Below are 18,384 nucleotides of genomic sequence, written 5' to 3' on the forward strand. Positions count from 1 at the left end.
TAGATTATTTTATTTAAATAGGATATTTGATTATACCTTCCAAAATATAAAAAACAAGTATAGAACATTTTCATTCTTAATTCACAGCTATGCCTATGCTCTAGTTAGAAATAAATTGCTAATATATAGCAAATACATAAGATCTATTAGCTTTTTTTGTAAGAAAAAATTAATTTATTGGTGGAAATTCATACATTAACAAAAGATATTTGCATCTAACAGATATATATCACATTGATTGCATTTAATAATAAAAAAAAATCAACAAAACTGCAATTGTTGCATACTCAACATGTTTCAAAACTGCAATTATACTGTTATTCATACAACTTGCTATGAAGAGATTCTATCGAATTCTGGTTTTCATTACTAGGAATTCCATGTGATTCATTTCATCTATTGTACTCCTTAATAAAAAGAAATAGTGTGTTTAGATCTTGCATAAATTTTCATCAATAACAAATATATATTAGGTTATACTTAAGCTACTCAAACACAGACTCTCTCTATCATACACAAACAAATAATCGTAACAAATGGATTTATTGTACCTAAAATAATCTGAACTATCCAAAGAGAAAGAAAGTCTAATTTTCAAAAAAAATTAGACTATTTTCGACCTAAGGCGAATGTGAAAATTAAGACACTGTGACATGTGGTTGAAACTGGTGAAAAGTTGAACACACACTAACACCTAGTAGTGACCTAATGAGATACTAGATTGTATGGGCTGTTCTTATTATCCTCTGCAATGAATGGATCATCAAAAGCCCAACATTCAAATCTCAATCTAACTCAGCCCAAATCATTTAAGCTAAACAAAAAAAGATTAAAAAAAAGGAAAAAAAAAAAGGAAAATTCCTACTCCGTATAATACAATTTATCAAAGCAAACTTACTTGTCTTTTTATTTTATTTCTATTTTGATAATACCACATTTGTGATTTTGATACAAACATTTTGTTTAGAACGACTAACATACTGAGTATCAGATTTGCAAATCAGCATTTGTCGCCCTAGAAAGCTACGGAGTATTATATGCAAATTTACTAAAATACAGAGTAACTTTGAAAATTAAGCAAACATATCATATACCGCGTGAGAAATTTAAATTTTCTAATCTTTGATCCGGTCCAAAATTCCATAAACTGTCCTTTTAACATACCAATTTCTTCTGTTCAACATTATGAATGCAAATCTCTATAAGCCATTTTATATAATAGATTAAAACAAACGTCAAACAATCATTTTTTTATACTGTATTTATTTTCTTTTGTTTCATATCAAAAATATTTACAATATAGAAATAAAAATCTAAAACTGGTCCAAATTGCCTCGGTCCAATCCATGCTTTGAACTGGTTTTATCAATCTGGTTTGGATTCGATCCAATTGATCCAATTCAGGACCTTAAATTTTAAACAAGTTTTGTGTAAGGCGGGTTTGTTGACCCTTATGAGGTTTTGATGATGATGTTAAGAATTGAGCAAACTTCCATCTAATAAGGATTTTCTAGTGTTGTGATGTTTGCAGGTTCAATAAGCGTTGGGAGCTGAAGTAGGAACTGAGACAAAGGAACTTTAGAAGATCCATGAGGACAAGTAAATACAGAAGAAGAGTTCCAGTAATGGAACTTCCCGAAGTTTCCTAACAGGAACTTCAAAACGGGTGTAACGACCTGGTTCCGGTGTAATGTTGGGGCAAGCCTCAACGATCCGTGCAAAGATCGAGATATCAACCGAAAAAGATGGACTTCATAACTCATAGTTTTATAAAAGATAAGTTTGTTTTTAGGTTGATGTAAACATGTTAATGGTTGTTATGCATGGAACTTATTAGAAATCAGATAAAGCTTGGCAAACTAATCAATTCGTAAAAGATAATTATAAGTTTATGAAAAAGAATTTATTTGATTTATCCTTTAAAATCTGATTTAACTCGGTTTTATCCTTTTCATAAAATTCTATCTTTTAACTAAAACGAATTTGATAAAATTTGGTTTTCAAATAAAGCGAAATTAAATCTGTTTTGGTTTTGTTTTTAAAGAGATAAGATCAGGTTTCTGTTTAAACTTATCTTATTTACGAAAAACCTTACTTTGTGAGCTGAGGAACCTCTATAAATATAAAAGTAATTCAGCTAAGCAAAATGAGAGTTTTAAGCGTGAAAACCACTTAAGAGTAAGTTTGCCAAAGGTTTAAGCTTTATCATTTTGGTTTCGGGTTTCATGTGTAGCTTTCCATTTATGTGTTAGAGTCTTTGTGTTGTAATTGGTTTTGGGGTGAGATTGTGAATTCTCTTAAATTCACGTTTGAGTGTAAGAGTTTGAATTCTCTAAAATTCGAGTGGTAGTGAGTCACTTCGAGTGTGTCTTGGGGTTAGGGCTGGCAATCGGATCAGGTCGGGTCGGGTTCGTGTTCGGGTCAGCTGATTTCGGGTCAGCTACCCCCTGACCTGAACCTGATCCGTTTAACATTTCGGGTTGAAAACCTCAACCTGAACCTGATTTTTTCGGGTTCGGGTCAACCTGAAAATGACCTTATTTGACCTGATTTTTTTTCTTTGGGTTTAAATAAGGTTATTTCAACCTGAATATGACCTGAAAGTCTGAAACTAACCTAAACAAGTGAACTGCCAAAATTTTCAAAGTTTCAAACCAACTTAACAGATAGTCCAAAATCAAATAGCATAATCTAATTATGGTACCTAATTATCAATTACAAACCAAGAGTGTACTAACAAATTACAAACCAAACAAGTTCAAATATTTAAGTTCTCAAATAACATTAACATTAATTAGAGGATTGTATGTGGCGTATCCATTCTTGTTCTGCATCTCAAGCTTCATGATTGATCCACAAAGCATTTCCAATTGAGGATCCATAGAGTGGTGGACATAATTACTTCCTGCCAACACTCAACAGTCACAAATTGGCAAATTATTAATTTATTAGCAAAATAAACAACAAAAATACATAAACTAGCAAAAAATCGATACTATGTATCTTAAACAACAAAAATCCATAAACTAGCAACATCAAGTCGTAAACTTGTATATAAACAACAAAAATCAACACAAAAATTCACATAAAACATAAACTAGCATGAATTATTCGCATAAATCCATAAATTAGCAAGATCTATCCGTATACTTGTAAATAAACAACAAAAATCAACACAAATTAGCAAGATAAATTCACATAATTACTTAAAGTAGCCTGAAATTTCGCATAAATTTATAAATTAGCAAGATCTATTCGTATACTAACAAAATAACAAAATCAATTCGCATAAATTCATAAATTATGAACAAAAAGCATGAAAAGAATAGTACAACTGTACAATACCACATGAGAGTGAGAAGATAGTGAAGTAGTCGAATTCAACAATGGTAAAGAACTTTGATTCAACAATGGTGAAGGGATTTAGGGTTTTTGAGGAGAGAGAAAATTAAGAGAGATTGAGAGAAGTGAAGCCAAGGAACGGCTGATGAAAAAATGAGGGGAACAATCAGATTTTAGGGTTTTGTCATTAGAAGCCTCTTTAGGAATTGGGCTGGGCTGGGGGTTTTATAAGCCTTTTTACGTTTTTTTTTTTTTTTAACTTTAACTAGTTCGGGTTATCAGGTCGGGTTCGGGTTGACCCGACCTGATTTTGACCTGAATTTTTTTTTCGGGTTAAGTGGGTCGTTTTCGGGTTGAGATTTTCAACCTTAACCTAACCCATTTAATTTCGGGTTCGGGTTCGTGTCGACCCATTTAAGTTTTCGGGTCGAAAAACTCAACCCTAACCCGCTTTTTTCGTGTCGGGTTCGGGTCGGGTTTTCGGGTCGGGTCAGTTTTTGCCAGCCCTACTTGGGGTGCACAGTGGAAAAAAGAACCTGGGTGTGTCTTAGGTCGAGAAAGGAACCTGAGTGTGTCTTGGGTCGAAAAAGGTGCCTGAGTGTGTCTTAGGTCTGATAGGATAGGTTCTTATCAATTAGCAAGTGTCCGTGGAGGAACTTGTAAAGCAAAGGTCTGTGTAAAAGGTTGTACTAGGAGAGTTGCCTATTATAGAGGAATTTGTTTATAAGTCCCTATAGGGCCGAGGTTTTACTTCCAGCTAGGCACTGGATGGTTTCCTCGTAAAATTGTTGTGCACTTTAAGTTCCTTTTGCGTTTTGTTTTAATTTCCGCTTAAGTTTCGCGATTGGAACCTACTACTATTCACCCCCCTCTCGTAGTAGTTCATCTAAACTAACAATTGGTATCAGAGCATGTTCTCACCAAGTTACAAGCAACCTTGTAGAGTAAGTTCCTGAAGAGATGAATGCACACGAGAAACTTGAAGAAGAGTATTCTACCCAAAGACCACCAATGTTCAATGGTAAGTTCTATTCATACTGGAAGAATAGAATGGAGATATTCATCAAAGCTGAAAATTATCAAGTATGGAGAGTCATTGAAAGTGGTGAATTCGAGGTAACAAAAACCAATGCAAACAAAGAGGTAATCCCTAAACCACTGGCTGAATTTGATAAAGAAGATTATGAAAAATATGAGTTAAATGCTCAAGCAGTGAAAATCTTGCATTGTGGACTAGGACCTTATGAGCACAATAGAATCATGGGTTGTAAGTCTGCAAAGCAGATTTGGGATTTATTACAAGTAACACATGAAGGAACAAATGAAGCTAAACGTTCCAAAATTGACTTGCTAATGTCAAAATATGAAAGATTTGAAATGATACACAAAGAATCCATTCAGGATATGTTCACTAAATTTACTAACATTGTCAATGAGTTAGAATCTTTACGCAGGTCCATACCCATTGATGAACAGGTAAGAAAAGTTCTTAGAAGTCTTCCTCAAGATGAGAGGTGGAGATCCAAGGTCACTGCTCTACAGGAATCCAAGGACTTCACCAAGTTCAACCTTGAACAACTCAATGGTTCCTTGCTCACTCATGAACTTCACCTTGGAACAAACTCTGAAAGTTCCAAGAATAAAAGTCTTGCTTTAAAGGCTTATGAATCAAGTGACTCTGAAGATGAGGATATAGAAACAGCCATGCTTGTACGGAGGTTCAGGAGGATGCTGGGAAAAAGAGGAGAAAAGAACAAACGAGGACAGCTGAGTTCCAAAGAGTTCAAATGCTACAGATGCGGTTCCAAGGAACATCTTCTCAGAGATTGCCCTAACCCTAAGGAGGATGAGAAACCCAAGTATAAAGGCAAAGAGCAGAACAAATATTACAAATCATCATTCTCCAAGGAAGATGTCAGAAAAGCCATGATGGCTGCATGGGGAAACTCTGATTCAGAAGATGAAGAAGAAGGAGAGTCCGTGGAAGAGACAGCCAACTTGTGTTTGATGGTTAAAACTGATGACGAAGCTCATCTGATGGAACTTGAAGCTGAGGTATGGTATGACTATCGACAACTCAAACATTTAAACAAGAAAAATCTTATGGACATTATTCTGGAACTTCAAAATGACTGTAAAGAAATAAACAGGTCGAAGTTCCAAACTGATCAAGTTTTAAAAATTCACAAAGAACATAGTGAATGGGTTGATAATATGAAAACTGACATTCAGACTAGATTCTTTGACTTATATGATAAACATGTCCTTCTAAAAGAACAAGTTGAAAAAACATGATAATGTTCTGTTAAATGTAGAGCTAGCTCAACTAAAACTTGGAATTAACTCTCCTGACTCAGAAGTTCCTATCACAAGCCAACTTCCAAATTTTGAGAAATTAAAATCAAATTTGGAAGAAGTTAAAATAAAAAATCAAACCTTGGAGGAGGAACTCGCTAGAGCCAAGAAAGACAAAGAAGTGATTAATAATAGAATTCCATCTTGGATAGCTAATGCTCAAAATAAACATAAATAAGGACTAGGATATAAGAAGAAGTCTAGGAGAAATAAGAAGTATGTGGATCTACCCATCCAAAAATTATGTTACTATTGTGGTGGTATAGGACATCTTCGAGCTGCATGTCCTAAAAGAATTAAAGATACTCTTAAGAATACTGAGCATGCTGAACAGGTCTGGATGAAGAAACCTGACTCTTCTTCCAAAACAATGGAACCCAAGGAAACCTGGGTTCCAGAAACTAACGCTTAGTTTTCATGCAGGTTCCAGTGAGGGGGAACAACACTTGGTACCTCGACAGTGGTTGTTCTAAGCATATGAATGGAGACAAATCTAAATTTCTCTCACTGGATGCCTACTATGGAGGAACTGTGATCTTTGGTGATAATAAGAAAGGTGAAATTATTGCTATTGGTAAAATAGGAAGGTCAAGTTCCCACGCTATAGAAAATGTCTTTTTAGTCGAGGGTCTTAAACACAATTTGTTAAGTATTTCTCAATTTTGTGATAAAGGTAACTCAGTTAGCTTTACCTCTAATCTCTGTAGAATCATCAACAATGACACTAACAATATTATTCTTGAAGGAACCAGGAAAGGGAACACATATATTGTGGATCTCAATGAAGTTCCAAGTAGTAGCTTGACTTGTCTTAGTGTCATTGAGAATGATCCCCTATTATGGCACAAACGATTTGGCCATGCTAGTTTTTCTTTGCTTGATAAATTTAGGTCAAAAGAACTTGTGGAAGGACTTCCATCCATCAAGTTCCTAAAAGATAAAGTGTGCAGTGCATGTGTTAAAGGTAAGCAGACACGAATATCTTTCAAATCTAAGAATATGGTAAGCACCACAAAACCATTGGAACTTATCCATATGGATTTGTGCGGTCCTATGAGGATACAAAGCAGAAGTGGCAAAAGGTATGTAATGGTTATTGTAGATGATTTTTCCAGATATACCTGGGTTTTCTTTCTTGTAAGCAAGGATGATACGTTTGATCAGTTTGCTGCTTTTGTTAAGAAAGAACAGAGAAGAACAGGTTGCCAATTAGTCCACCTGAGGTCAGATCATGGAACTGAGTTCGAAAACTCAAAATTTGATGATTTTTGTGATGAACATGGAATGGACCACAACTTCTCAGCCCCCAGAACTCCACAACAAAATGGAGTTGTTGAACGGAAAAATAGAAGCTTGGAAGACATGGCAAGAACGATGCTGATTTCCAGTGGACTGCCCAGGAACTTCTGGGCAGAAGCAGTGAACACAACATGTTACATATTAAATAGAGTTTCTATTCGAGCAATAACCAACAAGACACCTTACGAGCTAATGAAAGGAAGAAAACCAAATATTTCATACTTTAAATCATTTGGTTGCAGGTGCTTTGTACACAACAATGGAAAGAGAAACTTGGGAAAATTTGATGAAAGGAGTGATGAGGCTGTATTCTTAGGATATGCTCAAATAGTAAAGATTACAGAGTTTACAATAAAAGAACAATGTGTGTTGAAGAGTCTGTACATATAATTTTTGATGAAACTGACTATGTGATTGATGTACAGGATGATGATGATGATGATTTCGAAATAGGGTTGGTAAGAAGACATGACCCTGATGAAGAATCAACCAAATCCATGAAGCAGCAAGACAAGAATCCTGTAGCTGAAAACCAAACAGCAACTGAAATAGAAGTTCCTCAAGAGGAACACCCAGAGCCTGAGAATCCAGAACCACTGAATCAAGAGACAAAAGACAATGGTGCTGAACCTGAAAGATTGTATCCAATCAAGGACTTTACCCCTAAACGTTGGAAACATCAAAAGTCTCACCCAGTGGATATGATTATGAGTGACATAACCAAAGGAACTCAGACTCGCTCCCAGCTGAGAAACTTCTGTGCATTTTTTTCGTTCCTATCTACTTTGGAACCAAAGAACTGTGATGAAGCCTTACAAGATGCAGACTGGATAATGGCAATGCAAGCTGAACTGAGTGAATTTGAAAGAAACAAAGTCTGGCACCTAGTTCCTAGACCGGAACACCAGAAGGTCATTGGACTAAAGTGGGTGTACAGAAACAAGCTTGATGAACATGGAATCATTGTGAGAAACAAGGCTAGGCTGGTTGTCAAGGGGTACAATCAAAAAGAAGGCATAGACTTTGATGAAACATTTGCACTAGTTGCCAGATGAAATCATTTTTGGTGCAACTAACGAATCTTTGGTGAAGTATTTTGCTGACCTTATGAGCGGTGAGTTCGAGATGAGCATGATGGGTGAGCTAAACTTCTTTCTTGGTTTGCAAATCAAACAAACTGAGAAAGGAATAATGATTCACCAGCAAAAGTATGTGAAGGAACTCATAAAGAAATATAAGATGGAAAGTTCCAAGTCTATGAGAACACCTATGAGAATTAACATCAGACTGGATGAAGACACAGCTGGAACTTGTATAGATCAGAAGATGTATCGAGGTATGATAGGCTCCTTATTATATTTAACTGCTAGTAGACCTGACATATCGTTCAGTGTAGGCTTATGTGCGAGGTTCCAAGCCAATCCAAAGGAATCTCATCTTAAAGCAGTCAAAAGGATACTTAGGTATCTAAAAGGAACTGATGACTTATGCCTCTATTATCCAAGAAATGAATCAATTGATCTAGTGGGATATACAGATGCTGACTATGCAGGTGATCTAGTGAATAGAAAGAGCACATCAGGTATGACTCAATTTCTTGGACCATGCTTAGTTTCTTGGGGTTCTAAGAAACAGAATACAGTTGCTTTGTCCACAGTAGAAGCTGAATATGTAGTTGCTGCAACGTGTTGCTCACAAATGCTGTGGATAAAACAACAAATATGTGATTTTGGTTTAAAATTTGAATGTGTTCCAATTTATTGTGACAATACTAGTGCTATCTGTATATCAAAGGATCCAATTCAACATTCTAAGGTTAAGCATATCCACATTAGACATCACTTTCTAAAAGATAATGTGGAAAAAGGCTATATTAAGTTAGAATTTTGCCCTACTAATAATCAAATTGCTGATATTCTAACTAAGCCTTTGAGCAGAGAACGCTTTGAGAACATGAGACTGGAACTTGGGATGATCAAGCTGAATTGATTGCAACTGAAGTTCCTAGATATGGCATTGTCAATTACAAGATCAATTAGAAGAATAAAACGTCTATCACAATCTTGATGTGATAAACATAACGGGAATGTCACCGTTGGCAAACTCTTGGAGGTTAGTACAATTAGCACTTTTTAGACTTTACATAATTTTCAAGGGTATGTAGACATATATGTGACAAGTTCCTGAATAAATTCACTTTGAAAAAAAATTTCAATTCTCAAAATTTATCTTATACAAATAATAAATTTCATGAATTTATGGAAAAGGGATAAACTTTGGATCTAAATTTCCATCCAGTTGTTTTTTAATCGGATAAATACATTGTTCCTAGAAGCATAACTTTTCATCTCCTACAAACCGCTTCACAAAATTTAACCCCTTATAAATATCCTTCCAACCACCAAAATTACTCACAGTCAAATCAATTAAACCCTCAAAATCTCTCAACCACAAAAATTCTACAGCTTAACCAAGAGAGCACCCATGGAAGGCGAAAATCCAAACCCTAACCAAAGTGAAAACTCACCCACCAAAGAGCAAGATCCAACCTTTATACCACCAATCGAGATGATTATTACTGAATTTCCTAACCCTATCACCTCTGAAGCAAAAAGCACCAAACCAAAACCCCGAGACGAAACCAAAACCTCGTCTACTGCTAGTCTTCCAAATGTCATTGATCGAATTGTGGCTTGGAAGAAACGGAAGGCCGAGAAAAGTCTTGAAGAACAGATGGAGGAAGCAGATGCACTATCTAAGAGGGAAGACACTGTCAACAAGGATGACTCCGAGGGGGAAGAAGACCAAAAGATGTTGGCAAAACAAGCTGAAAGGTATGTAGTAGGATATAGAATCGATTATGAATGGTGTAAGAAGGTGGAATTTTCTGAATTTCTGGAATTGATTGCTTTTCAAGGATGGGATGTTTTATTTTCGACTAAAGCTAAGAATTACTTGTATCCTATGGCCATGGATGAGTTTATAAAAGAATGCGAATTTGAAAATGGAGTGTGTTTTAGTAGAATTAATGAAATTGAAATAAAATTTGATGCTGCTAGATTGGGAACTTTGCTACAAGTTCCATGTGAGGGATTTGAAACCTATATGAAAGGTGTTGTGAATGTGAAGGTGGAAGGTCACACTAAAACTGAAGTAGTAACATTTTTAGGAGGAAAAATAGGTGTGAGCTTTATGAACCACAATGATCTGTCTCCCCTGCACAAACTTTTGTTTAATCTTGTTAAAAAACCTGATCCCGAGAACACAAAAGAAAAATGAACTCTGCTACCTAGACATGGCCTTGATCTTTTGCATGTCTAAGAAAATCAAAATCAACTTTCCCTCTTTGATGATGCAACACCTAGAGCACTGTATTGAGAAGGAGATAAAGTAGGATATGGTGCTATCCTGTCCACGGTGTTCGAAAATCTAGGAGTGAAGTTAGTAGATTTCTATGGTAGAATGAAGGATAAGGGAGAGAACATAATTAATGGAGACACCTTGAGGGGATTAAGTCTTGAGGTTGTGAAGGGGAGATGTGAAAAATATGAAGCAAAAAAGGCTAAGGCAAAGAAAAAAAGTCCTCAACCAACAGAATCGGTTAGGAAGAGTAGAAGACTCACTGCAGGAACTCAGGTCAAGACAAGCCTAAGTGAACCTCTAGACATCAGTGACAAGGATAGATGAGGGCATTGAGGAACTGGTCTCTGAAACTGGCTAACAGGGTAATGCAGGTTGAAGGACAGCTGATGGAGATGACAGGAAAGGTGAGATCCCTGGAGAGAACTATTCAGAACCAGGAGAAGGAGTTCCAGAAGAAGTTCTCCACCATGGAGGCAAAGCTGCTAAAGACGGAAGAAGACAACAAGACAACTATTGAGCAGATTCTCAAGACTCTTGAGGACTAATCCGCTTATGCTCTCTGCCCAACCTATCCCTATGCCTATTTTGAATCCCTTGCTTCTGTTTAAGGAACTTTGTTATTTTGTTTTAAGTATTTTGAACTTGGTTTGTAATATTTTGAACTGCTCTGGATGGTTGGCTTTTGTTATAATATTCTGGAACTTTGTCTATATATGTATGCATTGCTTGTTAAGAAAATACAGGTTAATTAGTGTGAAAGTGCTAGCTTAAGAAAGCTAGCCAGCGCTGCTTCCAGCTTCCCACATTCGATGAATTGCCTGTGGGGCTGTGAGTAGATGCATAAAACTTTGAAAAATCAGGTTTAATGCCAAAAGGGGGAAAAGCAGGAGCAAACTTGGAAGCTGAAGGTGTTCTAGTTCCAGTTAAGTAAGTAACAAAGGTTGTTCTCTTCTCTCAACTTTTAATTGCTTTCTGGTTGTTTTTCATTCTTTTCAAGATTCTGTCATTTCATTCTGTTCTGTTTCTTTACTTAGCTTATATGAAAAAAAATATATATATATATATAGAAAAATGAAAAATTAACCTTCTGTTTCTTTACTTGTTATCCTCAGGAGTTTGCTCAGTTTGTCATCATCAAAAAGGGGGAAATTTTTTACCCTTATGAGGTTTTGATGATGATGTTAAGAATTGAGCAAACTTCCATCTAATAAGGATTTTCTAGTGTTGTGATGTTTGCAGGTTCAGTAAGCGTTGGGAGCTGAAGTAGGAACTGAGACAAAGGAACTTTAGAAGATCCATGAGGACAAGTAAATACAGAAGAAGAGTTCCAGTAATGGAACTTCCCGAAGTTTCCTAACAGGAACTTCAAAACGGGTGTAACGACCTGGTTCCAATGTAATGCTGGGGCAAGCCTCAACAACCAAGGATCCGTGCAAAGATCGAGATATCAACCCAAAAAGATGGACTTCATAACTCATAGTTGTATAAAAGATAAGTTTGTTTTGTAGGTTGATGTAAACATGTTAATGGTTGTTATGCATGGAACTTATTAGAAATCAGATAAAGCTTGGCAAACTAATCAATTCGTAAAAGATAATTATAAGTTTTATGAAAAAGAATTTATTTGATTTTATCCTTTAAAATCTGATTTAACTCGGTTTTATCTTTTTCATAAAATTCTATCTTTTAACTAAAATGAATTTGATAAAATTTGGTTTTCAAATAAAGCGAAATTAAATCTGTTTTGGTTTTGTTTTAAAAAGATAAGATCAGGTTTTTGTTTAAACTTATCTTATTTACGAAAAACCTTACTTTGTGAGCTAAGGAACCTCTATAAATATAGAAGTAATTCAACTAAGCAAAATGAGAGTTTTAAGCGTGAAAACCACTTAGTGCTAAAGAGTAAGTTTGCCAAAGGTTTAAGCTTTATCATTTTGGTTTCGGGTTTCATGTGTAGCTTTCCATTTATGTGTTAGAGTCTTTGTGTTGTAATTGGTTTTGGGGTGAGATTGTGAATTCTCTTAAATTCACGTTTGAGTGTAAGAGTTTGAATTCTCTAAAATTCGAGTGGTAGTGAGTCACTTCGAGTGTGTCTTGGGGTGCACAGTGGAAAAAAGAACCTGAGTGTGTCTTAGGTCGAGAAAGGAACCTGAGTGTGTCTTGGGTCGAAAAAGGTGCCTGAGTGTGTCTTAAGTATGATAGGATAGGTTCTTATCAATTAGCAAGTGTCCGTGGAGGAACTTGTAAAGCAAAAGTCTGTGTAATAGGTTGTACTAGGAGAGTTGCATATTATAGTGGAATTTGTTTATAAGTCCCTATAGGGCCGAGGTTTTACTTCCAGCTAGGCATTGGATGGTTTCCTCGTAAAATTGTTGTGCACTTTAAGTTCCTTTTGCGTTTTGTTTTAATTTCCGCTTAAATACCGCGATTGGAACCTACTACTATTCACCCCCCCCCCCTCTCGTAGTAGTTCATCTAAACTAACAGAGTTACATTAAATTTTATTGTAAGACAGTCAATTTAAAGGTAGCTTTAATAATTTTTATAGTAACTTTAACCCTGCTAAGAATAACTTTTAATTTTTAAGTTTGATTGTGTGTAATCTCTAATAAATATATGATCTAAATGCTAATACGACTAATATAACACATTATAAATAATTTGTATTTTCTAAGGGTAAAATTTTTGTTATAAAAATGGTAACTTTTATAGTATAAAAGGATAAATTTAAATACTTTTAAAGGTTACTTTAACCTATTGTAGCCTTAGTCAAGAATTTGTATCTAAATTTTAAATTTCCGATCCAATCCGGTGAACAGTCTTACATGATATATCTTCGTATTTCTCAAAATAAGATTCCCAAATATTTGAATTTAGATAAATACAAATCAAAGTGTACGTAATTTCTTCGAAATTTCACCCTAAAAATACATTATTAGGCAGTAGTAATATACGAACAAAAAAGCTCTCACCTCATTGGAGTCTTTCTTTGCCACTTGCCACACCAACACCTACGTGTGTAATCTGCATGCACTTCTCTTTCTCTCTCTTCACTCTTTAAATTCACAAAAAATATCCAACACATTTTTTCATGTAACACTTTGAGTGTTTAATACTGTTTACTATATTAATTTATCATCAAATAAAATGATGAATAAATCAGGAAATATGAACCAATTTTGGTGTGTTTTTCTCCTTTTTATCAGTAGTATACTGCTACTATTAAGTAACTGTGGTGTTGTTAATGGAGGATTGAATTTTCATGAAGATAGTGTTGTGAGTAGTGGGAGCACTGGTACAATTGGGAGGCTAGTGAAGAAGGAAGAAAGGATACCGGTTGTTGCGACCGAGTTTGGTGAGATATCGGCGGTCGATGTCGATGACGGTTCCAGAACAGGAAGACATAGCTACCATATTCAGTTCATTATTTTGGAGCCTAATGCGCTTTTTCTTCCTGTGCTTCTACATGCTGACATGGTCTTCTATGTCAAAACAGGTACGAAACTCTGTGTGCTCGTCTGCTCGGAATTAATAGTCACATATACTACTATTTATCTACTTTTGGTTGTTTAAACATATTGCTAGTGAAATTAAAGTTACCCTTATTATTGCTGTTAGATGGGAAGAAGACTAGAATATATTATGCAATGATTTGTAATTTTAGTGTGTTTAGTTTTAGATTATATAGCTCCTCCCATGTGTTGTTCAAGAATGCAAATTCGATGTGCTTATGATTAATATAGATGAAATGAGTGTTTAATGTTCGTCTTCCTAAGTTCAACATACTTGTAGTGATACATTGCCCTAGGAAGACCACACATGAGTTTCGGTGTGAATGTATAACATGACCAAGAATAGAGTTTTAGCCCTTGGGAAAAGTATCGGCAAGTTATATTAATTTTGCAACGAGTAATTAGCAACGAATTTCAACATCCTTAGGCACTAGGATTAGATCGACCTCAATGGTTATAGATTAATCTAGCTAGGGGCAATTACTAGACAGTCATTTAGGAGCTAATCCCTAACTAAACTAGACAATTCATGGACAGTTATAGATTAACGATTCGGTCAAAGATAGATGCACAATCGAGCCACATCTAGTTTGAGCTTGACCTGGGTTCTTATACGATCGAGTTAGTTCTAGACAAGGAAGGCTATTTTAAGTAAATCAAGAGCAACAAACTAAGCTCGCTAACTCCATAAACTATGCTTACCGTTGTTGGTTATGCTTAGAACTACCTTGAAAGCTCGCTCAATAAGCAAATCTCTTACATTATATACCCACCAATATTTAGTTAAAAAAACTGGTGAGTTTGCATTCTTTTTTGCAGGAAGTGGGAAGATAAGCTGGACTGATAGTGATGAACTAAATAAAGTTAGCTTGCAGCGAGGGGACGTTTACAGACTCAAGTCTGGCAGTCTCTTCTACCTTCATAGCAATTTAGAGGCTGAAGAGACGAGGCTCAGAATCGTTGCTGTTTTTGCCAATCCGGAAGAAGATAAACTACAGGTACAAGAGATAGGACAGAAAGAATTTTAAAGCTTACTCAATTGGCCACATTTTCGTCCCAGTAAAACTAAGATGTTGTGATCAAATTTCCTCTATCAGGGACCATTAATTGGGCCGTACTCAAGCATCAATGACCTTGTTCGAGGCTTTGATAAGAGCATCCTTCAAGCGGCTTTCCAGGTACCCAATTCTTTCTCATCTCACAAGAACAGTAATATTTGTAAAACTTTACTACGGAATGTATAACAAATTATGATACTGTAGGTACCTGAGGAAGTAGTAGAAGAATTGACAAGTGCAACAGATACACCAGCAATAGTACACGCAGAGACCAAAAAGAAGAATTTCTGGCAGCAGGAGCTTCTGTTTATCAATGTTTTCTTAGGAATCCGGAGTTACAGCAATCAAATCAAAGAAAACAAGAAAAAGCACTCTAAGACGTTCAATTTCTTCAAGGAAGACCCGGATTTTAAAAGCTGCAGCGGGTGGAGTACAGCAGTCACCGATCACAATTTGCACGCATTACAAGGTTCCCATATCGGTGTCTACATGGTAAACCTTACCAAGGTGAGCCACAAACATACTCATTCTATTTACAGAAGCATTGTCACAACATTCTCGATCTATTTAAAATAACAAACTCAGCTGGATAGATACCATTCCACATTTTGCATTACTTGCATATTCTGAGTATTTTTCTACTTGTAGTATCTTAGCCAATAAACTTTGGAAATAAACCTAAAACCACCCCTTACAGCGAAGGTGTTATTCTTAAAACTACCAACCAAAGAAATTATTTAAAGGCCCCAAAATTCGACTAATATTCAAACAAAACACCCACACCGATATCAATTTACTGGTATCCAGTATTACTGTATATCTTCTTTGAAAATGGACTGATCTGATAATCACCCCTCAAATGATACCTAGTAGTTGGTAAAGACTGAATAAGCAGAATTGTAATGATAGGATGGTCTTGATTACCAAACAGGGTGCTTCTTTTTCTTAAGTTTCTAAAAAATTATACGTAGGTTTTGTGTAGTTGGTTCGGAGTTAAATATTAAAATCACTTATGTTAGACCACATAAAAAAGTTACTATTCTATATCTAACAGCATTGCTGATTGCAAAATCCAGGGTTCAACAATGGGGCCTCACTGGAATCCGATGGCAACAGAGGTATCAGTAGTGTTGGAAGGGGAGGGAATGGTTCGTGTGGTATGTCCAAGTGCACTGACAAACAAAGAATGCAAAAACTCGAGGTTTAGAATTGAGGAAGGTGATGTATTCACTGTCCCAAGGTTTCATCCAATGGCACAAACATCGTTCAACAATGGCTCACTTGTTTTTATGGGGTTCAGCAGCACAACAAAGAAGAACCATCCTCAGTTCCTAGCAGGAAAGGCTTCAGTGCTGCAGTCACTAAGCAAAACCATTATAGGTGCATCCTTCAATGTATCAAACACAACAATTGACCAGCTGCTAGCAGCTCAAGAGGAAGCAATCATATTGGACTGCACTTCTTGTGCTGAAGAACAGGAGATGAAGATGGAAGATGAGATTGAAAAGGAAAGGCAGGAAGAGGAAGAAAGGAGGAGAAGAGAGGAAGAGAAAGAAAGGAAAAAGGAAGAAGAGAAAGAACGGAAAAGGCAAGAAAAAGAGGAGAAAAGACGGAAGAGAGAGGAAGAGGAACGGAAAAGGCAGGAAGAAGAGCAAAAAAGGCGAGAAGAAGAGGAAGAAAGAACGAAAAGAGAGGAAGAGGAAGAGCAGAGAAGACAAGAAGAAGAGGAAGAAAAAAGGGAAAGGGAGGAAGAGGAGCAAAAGAGGCAGGAGGAGGAAGAACAGAGAAGGAAAGAAGAAGAGGATGAAAAAAGGAAGAGAGAGGAGGAGGAAAAAAGAAAAAAGGAGGAAGAGGAACAAAAGAGACAGGAGGAGGAGGAGCAGAAAAGGCATGAAGAAGAGGAAGAAAAAAGGAAAAGAGAGGAAGAGGAACAAAAGAGGCAGGAGGAGGAAGAGCAGAGAAGGCAAGAAGAAGAGGAAGAAAAAAGGAAGAGAAAGGAGGAGGAGGAAAGAAAAAGGGAGGAAGAGGAATGGGAAAGGCAGAAGGAGGAAGAGCAAAGAAGGCAAGAAGAAGAGGAAGAAAAAAGGAAGAGAAAGGAGGAGGAAGAACAGCGAAAGCGTGAAAAAGAAGAAGATAAAAAAAGACGTGAACAAGAGGAAGAGCAAAGAAGGCAAGAGGAGGAAGAAGAGAAGCAAAGAGAAGAGGAAGAACAAAAAAGGCAAGAAAAAGAGGAAGAGCAGAGAAAGCGTGAAGAAGAAGAAGAACAGAGAAGGCATGAAGAAGAGGAAGAAGAAAGGAAACGAGAAAAGGAGAAGGAAAGAGAACATGAGGAAGAGAAAAGAAGGCAAAGAGAAGAGGAAGAACAGAGAAGGCAAGAGGAAAAAAAGAGGCAGCGAGAAGAGGAAAAACAGAGAAAGAAAGAGGAAAAGGAGAGGCAAAGAGAGGAGGAAAAACAGAGAAAACAAGAGGAAGAAGAACAGAGGAGACGAGAAGAGGAAGGAGGAGAGGAAGAACAAGAGACTGAGCAAGAAATAGCAAGAAGAGAGGAGGAAGAAAGAAGGGAATGGGAAAGGCAAGCAGAGAAAGAAGCAAGGAAAAGGAGAGAGACAGAAGAAAGTGATGGAAGCAGAGGAGAAAGAAGAAGAATTCTGAGGCGTACAACAAAGGTTTCAGATGTTCGCTGGTAGATTCAATACCCAGATAAGTTGGCATCATCGTTGGAAATCCTGCCTAAATATCATAATGCTTCATATAGCTCCTGTCACCATGGCAATAAAAATGTTTGTAATAGTTAAGTAATGTGATTTTTAAGGTAGAAACCTAGAAATCTGGTAGGTAATTCACTTTGAGAACAGTGGCAACCGCAATTTTCTTTCTTTCCTTCTGTATTTTGATAATGTCAGCAATGGCACCCTAATAGTTTATCTTATTATATATGCTTGCAAAATTAAGCCACTTGCATCTCCCACATTTTGTGACATTCTCAAATAATCTAAGCAGTTCTAGTGGCTGCACTCGCCTAATTTTTCATGACAATGCCAAAAAAAAAAGGCAGCTTTCAAGCTTAACAATCTTAGATTAAATCTTTCTGAAAAGCTACACAATTTTATTTTATTTTTACCTCTTCTTTTTATAGATATTTGAAATTTTTACAATTTAACCTCAATAATCTTTTATCTTAAATTTTCTTTTTGGGATTATCATTACAACATCAAATATGATGTGAACAAGAAGTCGGCAAAACCAGGAATCCAGGATAGGGCCATTATTCGAAAAGAACTACCCTTGAAAGCAAAGGCTACTCACCTGGTGGTTTTTATTCATACTGTATTATTATTTATTTATTTTTATTATTGTTATAACAAGTTAATAACTTTACAAAGCAACTTTATTTTAATTTAATATATACATTATATATAGAAAAATTTCACATTAAAACAAGATTCAAGTAAAAG

The 18,384-nt window shown here is 36.1% G+C and overlaps 3 protein-coding genes, 1 long non-coding RNA gene and 1 pseudogene across 4 annotated transcripts; 4 read left to right on the plus strand and 1 right to left on the minus strand.

Moving 5' to 3' along the window:
• Window positions 1-2,667: 2,667 nt before the first annotated feature.
• On the minus strand, window positions 2,668-3,513 carry LOC145563492 (uncharacterized). Its single transcript, XR_014094546.1, has 2 exons — window positions 3,346-3,513; window positions 2,668-2,905 (listed from the first exon to the last, which is right to left on the minus strand). It is a non-coding gene; the product is annotated as an uncharacterized LOC145563492 (long non-coding RNA).
• Window positions 3,514-4,302: 789 nt separating this feature from the next.
• LOC145564768 (uncharacterized) lies at window positions 4,303-5,637 on the plus strand. Its single transcript, XM_081624975.1, has 2 exons — window positions 4,303-4,609; window positions 4,850-5,637. The coding sequence occupies exons 1-2, from the start codon at window positions 4,303-4,305 to the stop codon at window positions 5,635-5,637; spliced, it is 1,095 nt and encodes a 364-aa protein (XP_081481101.1).
• Window positions 5,638-8,187: 2,550 nt separating this feature from the next.
• Window positions 8,188-9,035, plus strand: LOC145564769 (secreted RxLR effector protein 161 pseudogene; annotated as a pseudogene).
• Window positions 9,036-9,351: 316 nt separating this feature from the next.
• Window positions 9,352-12,681, plus strand: LOC145563493 (uncharacterized). Its single transcript, XM_081623937.1, has 2 exons — window positions 9,352-9,830; window positions 10,721-12,681. The coding sequence occupies exons 1-2, from the start codon at window positions 9,481-9,483 to the stop codon at window positions 10,902-10,904; spliced, it is 534 nt and encodes a 177-aa protein (XP_081480063.1). The 5' UTR covers window positions 9,352-9,480; the 3' UTR covers window positions 10,905-12,681.
• A 758-nt stretch (window positions 12,682-13,439) lies between these two features.
• Window positions 13,440-17,861, plus strand: LOC145562198 (uncharacterized). Its single transcript, XM_081622395.1, has 5 exons — window positions 13,440-13,855; window positions 14,691-14,869; window positions 14,969-15,049; window positions 15,134-15,436; window positions 16,006-17,861. The coding sequence occupies exons 1-5, from the start codon at window positions 13,507-13,509 to the stop codon at window positions 17,614-17,616; spliced, it is 2,523 nt and encodes an 840-aa protein (XP_081478521.1). The 5' UTR covers window positions 13,440-13,506; the 3' UTR covers window positions 17,617-17,861.
• Window positions 17,862-18,384: the final 523 nt, after the last annotated feature.

Source organism: Chenopodium album, chromosome 10 (genome assembly GCF_948465745.1).
Source record: "Chenopodium album chromosome 10, dcCheAlbu1.1, whole genome shotgun sequence".
In the NCBI taxonomy this organism is placed as follows: domain Eukaryota; kingdom Viridiplantae; phylum Streptophyta; class Magnoliopsida; order Caryophyllales; family Amaranthaceae; genus Chenopodium; species Chenopodium album.

Bases quoted from the DNA above. Each gene is read 5' to 3' on its own strand.
- LOC145564768 (XM_081624975.1), top strand. From the start codon at position 4,303: ATGAATGCACACGAGAAACTTGAAGAAGAGTATTCTACCCAAAGACCA. The intron at 4,610-4,849 runs GTAAGTCTGCAA...GTCTTCCTCAAG, and splicing joins GCACAATAGAATCATGGGTT to ATGAGAGGTGGAGATCCAAG.
- LOC145563493 (XM_081623937.1), top strand. From the start codon at position 9,481: ATGGAAGGCGAAAATCCAAACCCTAACCAAAGTGAAAACTCACCCACC. The intron at 9,831-10,720 runs GTATGTAGTAGG...ACTGGCTAACAG, and splicing joins TTGGCAAAACAAGCTGAAAG to GGTAATGCAGGTTGAAGGAC.
- LOC145562198 (XM_081622395.1), top strand. From the start codon at position 13,507: ATGATGAATAAATCAGGAAATATGAACCAATTTTGGTGTGTTTTTCTC. The intron at 14,870-14,968 runs GTACAAGAGATA...TTCCTCTATCAG, and splicing joins CGGAAGAAGATAAACTACAG to GGACCATTAATTGGGCCGTA. The intron at 15,050-15,133 runs GTACCCAATTCT...ATGATACTGTAG, and splicing joins TCCTTCAAGCGGCTTTCCAG to GTACCTGAGGAAGTAGTAGA.